At 38.6% G+C, this 7,553-nt stretch overlaps 1 protein-coding gene across 1 annotated transcript; it reads right to left on the bottom strand.

Annotated features, from left to right (window-relative positions):
• Positions 1-1,369: 1,369 nt before the first annotated feature.
• On the bottom strand, positions 1,370-2,680 carry LOC121484937 (transcription initiation factor TFIID subunit 12-like). The gene has a single exon (XM_041744790.1). The coding sequence runs from the start codon at positions 2,678-2,680 to the stop codon at positions 2,195-2,197; it is 486 nt and encodes a 161-aa protein (XP_041600724.1). The 3' UTR covers positions 1,370-2,194.
• Between the last annotated feature and the right edge of the window lie 4,873 nt (positions 2,681-7,553).

Raw genomic sequence — 7,553 nt, forward strand, 5'->3', positions numbered from 1 at the left:
GCACCTGCACCCAGTTTAAGAAATGGTATCCAAACTATATAGACTGTTATATACTGATATTTCAAGAAAACTTATATGAAAACATGGCACACTTAGTGAAATGTGCACAAAACATAAGTGTACAGATGGATAAATATTCACAAATAAATACCTAGATTGAGAAATAGACTGTGGAATGCTTTATGAGATTGCATGTTGCCCTTATGCAGGTGCTATACTAACTCTGGATCATTCTAATTTTAGCATGTGTGCTGATGAAAGGAAAACTTACAATGTACCAAGTATATATTCCATGCTAACAAAGAAACTATATTTCATTGATTGTAACATATCATTGTTAGTGTCTTGTTTTATGTACTGCTGAGAAAGAAAGAAAAAAAATCGCCAATTAAACTATGAGACAGTGCTTCCTTGACAGTCCTGTGTCATAACCAGCTTTTTCTTTTTTTAAAAACTGAGGTGTAATTGACATATAACATTATATTAATTTCAGGTGTACAAAATAATGAGTCAATATTTGTATATATTGTGAGACAATCATCATGATGTCTGGTTAATGTTCATCAGCACACGTAGTTACATATGTTTTTCCTGGTGATGAGAACTTTGAAGATCTAATCTTTTAGTAACTTTCAAATATATAATACTGTATATTATTTGCTATAGTCATCACGCTGAACATTATATTCCCAGGACTTATTTTATAACTAGAAATCTGTACCTTTTGAACATGTTCACCCATTTTGCCTACTCCCTAGCTCCCTCCTCTGACAACAACCTATCTGTTCTCTATATTCATGAGTTTGGTTTTCTGGTTTGTCTTTTTAAATTGCACATATAAGTGAGATCAATATGGCATTTGTCTTTCTCTGTCTGATAGAGCCAGCTTTTTGATGCTTTAAAATTTCCTTCATCTATTCTGAGTTTTGCCAGTTTCTCTACCTTTGACAGTTTCACTACCCTGCATAGTGTGTGAAGGCAGTCTTTTTGTATTTTCTTATTTTCAGCCACTGCTGTGTATTTTCTTTCTTTAGTCCCATTAAGCATTTGGTTGTTTATCCTCCAGAAAAAAATATGATACTGTATTCATTCTTCCAATGAAATTATTTGCTTCAGTAATATTATGCAAGCAATTTGTTCCTTTCTTTTTTGTTTCCTTATATTTCTCTATACATTATGTAAGTTTGTTCCAATGCTGATTATGGTGAAATCTTTCTTTTTTTAAGGTTTTATTTATTTATTCATGAAAGACACAGAGAGAGGCAGAGACACAGGCGGAGGGAGAAGCAGGCTCTGTGCAGGGAGCCCGATGTGGGACTCGATCCCGGGACTCCAGGCTCATGCCCTGGGCCGAAGGCAGGTGCTAAACTTTTTTTTTTTTTTTTCAGGTTCATCTCTGTTTATTGTTTTCAAAACAAAACTAAAAATCACCACTCAAAATGTTTGAGAAGAGTGCTCAGCTCCATCACAGTTAAAAGCTTTATGTAATTTGCAGCCAGAGCATCGAGGACTGGTGGTCACCAACGGGAGCTTCCAGCGTGGCCCGGACAGGGCCTGGGGCCTGGGGCCTGGGATGGCCACTCCCGCCCCGGGAGCTCCAGCTCGGTCCTCTGCACGCGCCATCCAGGGGCACCCACAGAGGACAAGGACAGCTCAGCCCCCACCGGGCTTGCCAGTTGCCCATCTGGCACCTCCCTCCCCCTCCAGAGGTCCCAAAACGTCCACAAACAAAGGCGTCAGGCAGGTGGAAGCCCAGGTGCTAGTGCTGTCAGGCTGAAGGCCAAACCGCAGCTGGGCCGCCTGCATGTTCTAGAAGGGGGAGCTCCCAGCTCCGGGCTCAGAGGCGGAGAAGAGATCTGGTGCCATCATCGCTCGTGCTTAATGTTGGCTTTGCTTCGCTCTAAGGTGACCCCGTTGCCATTTCGAGGGCCTTCCTTCTTGCTCCAATCCTTTTCAGTGTAAAACTCAGCTAGCACGGGGCAGTGCTCAGAGGTTTTTTTTTTGGGGGGGGGGGGTAGGAGGCTTTATTCTTTTGGCAGATCCTCTCAGTCATTATAGATATTGCTGCACTGTTAATAAAAAATATATGCTTCTCTGTAAAGCATTAAAAAAAAAATCCAAGGATGAGATGGCTGAGGTCTCAGCTCAAGTATCTCCAAATACACTGTTGTCCATCCCCTGACCTTTCCGTGTGTTATTTCTTGGTTGTTTTCCGGATCAATGCCATTCTCTGTTTGTGGGCCTCTGTGGTGCCAGCCTTTTTGTAGGGTCGGATTTCTTCAGAGCCAAATCCCGGGATCCACATGTTCCACTGGCGTTCTAGATGCAGCTGGACATCTTTCACCTCCAGGGTGCTGGACTTGCGATGCCGAGCAAGCTGGCAGGCTGCTGTCACCACACTCTCAATAAAATCATCAGCAATCTGCAGCAGCATCTCCTCCACATCTTCATCCAATTGCTCATTAGGATCCACTTCTCTTACTAAGTCTTGTAATTTCTTCTTGGTCAATACCTGATTGTTCTCAGGGCTGAGACGCCCTCCTGTCCCAGGAGTGCCTGGTATCTTTACCACTGTAGTGCTATTGGCCATGGAGCCTTGTGGAGGGGTGCTGGCTGGTTCCGATTTTATGGATGAGAAATTGGAGAGGTTGATTAGGGCTGAGGGGCCAAACTGGTTCATTGATGAACTTCCTGGCTGTGAGTACTACCTCATGTTATTTTATGGAGGTCAATTTCTCAAACTCATTATTTTTTCTAGAAAATAAAGTTGGAAGAAAAAGAATAACCAAGAAAAACAATAACAACTGCCCTCCCAAAAAAAAAAAACACATCAGATTATTTTGGCCTGCTTGTTAAAAGGTTCGAAATCTCAAATTAAGAAACACAATCAAATACCATGAAATAAAAATAAGAAATATATTAGGTACATAGATAAAAATTAAAATAAGGCAAATAATAAAAAAGAATTAAAGAAATTAAATGAAAATAAAACACAAAGTACAAAGGAATCAGGCCTTACTTTCCAGGCAGAGCTGAAGCTCTTCAGCCTCTGTGGTCCGACAAGTTGGTGTCAGCGAGTGGTCTGTGCGTCGTCTGGGGATGGGCTGTGGCACCGATTGTCAGGTGGACAGCTGCCTGGGAGATGCACCTGTGGGTTCAGATGTTCGGTGGGCGTCAGCACCTGTGGCCTCCAGCGGGCGGCGCTGTGCTGCTCCCTGAGATTCAGTGCTGATGGGTGCGATGTGGGTGGGGACACGTTGTCCTCTCATTCTCAGGCTGAAAATCCCACCCCCCAGTGTGCAGGAACCTCCACAGAAGAGGAAAGGAGCCAGGGTGTGCAGCACCCTTTTTTTTTTTTTGAAAAGTATATAACAGATTTCTTTTTTATTTACAATCAAGTTCTGTTGGGCAACATAATTAAATAAATAAAAGATGCGCCCTGGCCTGTGAATTCCACCTCCCCTTGAGCTCTTGGAGCAGCACGCTGGAAAGTGGGGGAGGAGGGCTGGGGGTAGAGGGAGGACGACACGGCGCCCCTCCTCACCCAGTTCCAGCACTCATACCCACAGCTGTCCAGACAACAAGTGTGGAAGGAAAAAAATAAAGTGCAAATTAAAAAGTGATGAAAGTATTGGTGTTTCAGTCACTCAGGAACTAAAATGATATACACAGGTAAAATGGCAAAGATAAATGTAAAAAAAAAAAAAAAAAAAGCCACAGGCCAGTTTTTCCCTGGCCTTGATCCTAACTCCTGAAACCTAAAGAGGGCATCCCCATGCTTCTTGGAATGGGCTTCTCGCACTAAAGCACCGAGGGGGTATTGCACATAGGCTTGGCAAAGGGGCAGTGACCTGGAACTGCTGGCTCCAGGGCTAATACATTCGAGGCCTCCAATCCCTCGTTACCAGTGACTGTAACTGAGGCGCACCTGGGAAGAAGGTGGTGCACACCCCGCTCCCGACCAGGGATCTCTATGGTGAAATCTTTTTTTTTTTTTTTTTTTAAATATTTTGTTTATTCATGAGAGACAGAGAGAGAGAGAGAGAGAGAGAGAGGCAGAGACACAGGCAGAGGGAGAAGCAGGCTCCATGCAGGGAGCCTGACATGGGACTTGATCCCGGGTCTTCAGGATCAGGCCCTGGGCTGAAGGCAGCGCTAAACCACTGAGCCACCGGGGCTGCCCTATGGTGAAATCTTTTGAAAGATATTTTAAATAACTAAACTTGGTGGCTCTACTACCAATAAAGTGCATAACTCAATTTGAAATGATAACTATATGGGAGCTTTGCTGGAGTTTGTGCACACCCAAGCAGTTAGGACAACAGCTGTCCAATAGTCCATCCTGCGATGCTTTATCTTAGTGGGTTTGGGCAGATAATGGACATTAAAGCTTTTTCTAAATTTTCACTTTTCATAAAGGTCAAGATGATCATTCTTTTGCTAGGATAATTATATCTTTGTGTAACTATTTCCATGGAATAAATTCCTGAAAGAAATACTATTAAGTCAAATGTTATACACATTTTATGGATTTTATGTTTACTGCCAAAGCATTTTTTAAGTTATACAGGTTTATACCCACTAATGGTATATGAGAATGTGCAATTCCTGAATCTTTAAGAATATTAAAAAAAAAAGATCTTTGCCTAGTGATAAAGGATAATTATCGTTTTTTAAGAATGCTTGCATTCTTTGGTTACTGTTGATGTTGGACAGTACTTCATATTTTTATTGGCCATTTGTCACCTGTCCATGTTCTTCACTTGTTTCTTTATTTCTAGTTACTTAATAGTTTATTGATTAAAAATACCTCTTCCAAATTACGTCAACTTTTTTTTTTGTTTTATATGTTGTAAATTTAACTTGTCATTTGCCTTTTCATTTTTTTACTTTTTCATAGCTTTTTTTTCTTGAAGAAATACTAAGTTTTTATGTGTGTAATCTATTGAGGGAGTTTCTAGATGGCTTTTGGATTTTATTCTATGCTTCTGAGGCCTTCTTCACTACAAGATAACGCACATCTTTTATTATTCTATTTATTTTTATTGTTTAAATTAAAAAACACAATTGAGAATTTGATTGGAATTTCATTCCATTAGATGCTTATTTGGCGATAATTGTCATCATTACAATTTAGAAGCTCATAATCTGGACCACAGTATATCCCACTACTTTTTTGTAGCTTTTGGGTACCTTTAGTAAAGGTTTCCAATTCTTTTTATATAAATCCTGAATATTTTCTGATGGTTTATCTTCAGGTTATTTTATCTTAGTTGCTATGTTGAAAGGAAAGTTTTTCCTTAATATTTTCTAACAAATTAATGCTGATATGTAGAAAGAATTGATGTTTTTGTATGTAAATGAGGTGAAGACTGTTTTAGCATTTCAGCTGCTGATATTGACTTTTGTTTATATGTAGGGCTAGATTTTACTGTAGAAAGACTCTAAGAAGATTGAGGGTAAAAATGATCACGTGGTTGGTTTTTGGATTTCGTAATATAAATATAAAGAAGCTCTTTTGAGTATAATAAAAAAAAATAAAGGAAGGGAAGAAAGGTTGCTCAGACAAAAAAGAGGAGAGAGAGTAGATGAGGGTCAAAAAAGAAGAGAGAGGGAGTAGATGAGGGACAGTTTGAGGACATTGGCTCTTGAGAGCACAGCTTTTTGACTCTGTAGACCCCAAGTCATGGGCAAGGGTTCAGCTGGAAGAAGCCAGAATTGGGCCTCTTAATTCTGGGGTAAAGGACTGGGGTTCTGGTTGCCCTGATAGAAATAACATGCACTATATGATGTCAGCTTTTTAATTTTGCAACATAATTAGCAAATTCTATTTTTTAGTTAACAAAATTTATTTATTTTTTTGTATCAAGCTCAGTATATAAAGCAAAAGCAGAATCTGAAACTGGGCACAACTGGATATTAAGGTTTTATTTATAATGATGTTAGATTATATATGCATTTGAAGTATGTGAATTCAAATGTCTGCTCTGTCAGAAAAAAATAGAGGAAGAGAGGAAAGAGATAATGATATAAATGTTAGACAGTTCCATTCGCTCTTTCATCCAATAAAGTTATGTCCGAGAGTCAGTACAGGAAAGGAGAGGTGAGGGCAGCCCCGGTGGCCCAGCGGTTTAGTGCCACCTTCGGCCCGGGGTGTGATCCTGGAGGCTCGAGATCAAGTCCCATGATAGGCTCCCTGCATAAAGCCTGCTTCTGTCTCTGCCTCTCTCTCTCTCTCTCTCTCTGTGGGTCTGTCATTAATAAATAAGTAAAATCTTTTTTTAAAAAAAAAAAGAAAGGAGAGGTGGACTGGCTGTTTCTTCTAATGATATGACTATTTTCTTGTGATGCCTGTGTCACTAGTTAACATTTTTCATACAACATAGATCATTAATGCCAGTCTTCTACTTAATCTGTTGCTCTACTAAAAAGATTGTGCCAATACTGTAGGACAAATTGTATGCAGGACACACAATGATATGTTTATCTGTCTCTATTATGGTGAAATTTTTTAATGGTAATTTTTACAATACAAGATTTTTATTTTTTTATTTTTTATTATTTTTTTCAATACAAGATTTTTAAACATGTGTTTTCTAGATGAAAAATCCTTGCAAATCATATATCATCTCTGAATAATAAGTTTTCTCCTTTTTAATTTTTGTCCCCTTTATATGTATACTTCACTGTCTCTTAATACATAGACTAGAAATTTTAGTTTGAATAATGGATGTGAAAGCAAGCATTCTATATCTTTGTTCCTAATTTAATGTGGATATTTTTCATCATTTTAAGAATCTCTTTATCTAATATTGATTCATAAGGAGTTTTTTTTAAAAAGAAATTCTGAATATTATCAAATATCCTTTTAATATTGATTGAGATTATCATATACTTTCATGTTTTATAGCTTGACTCATTTGATAAATTATATGAATTTTTCATAATATTTAGTCATGCATGCATTTCTGGAATAAAGTCAACTTGATATATTATTATTATGTACTTTTACATTTGAATTGCTTATATTTTACTTATAGGATTTTCACATCTATATTCATAAGTGAGATTTGTCTGTGTTTCTTTCCTAGCCTTGTCAGATGTTTTGAATTATTAACTGAATTGGTGGGTTTTTTTTTGTGTTTTTTTTTTAGATTTTATTTATTTATTCATGAGACACACACACACACACACACACACACACACACACACAGAGAGGCAGAGACAGGCAGAGGGAGAAGCAGCTCCCTGTGGGGAGCCTGTGGGACTCAATCCCAGGACCCTGGGATCACAACCTGAGCTGAACGCAGACACTCAAATGCTGAGCCACCTACGTGCCCCTAGATTGTTTTTTTTTTTTTTTTATCTCATCTTTTCTGTCTTGGTTCATTGAGTCTGTGATTTTGACATCTAAAGAGTTCCTCTTAATTCTATTATCTATATATTTAAAATATACTCTCATAAAGTTGAACATAAATGCAACCTATAATTCAGCAATTCTCCTGTTAGGTAGAAACTCTGTTTCAATGCTAAACCTATTGTAATTCAGGTTT

The sequence above is a fragment of the Vulpes lagopus genome, chromosome 2 (assembly GCF_018345385.1).
Source record: "Vulpes lagopus strain Blue_001 chromosome 2, ASM1834538v1, whole genome shotgun sequence".
Lineage (NCBI taxonomy): Eukaryota > Metazoa > Chordata > Mammalia > Carnivora > Canidae > Vulpes > Vulpes lagopus.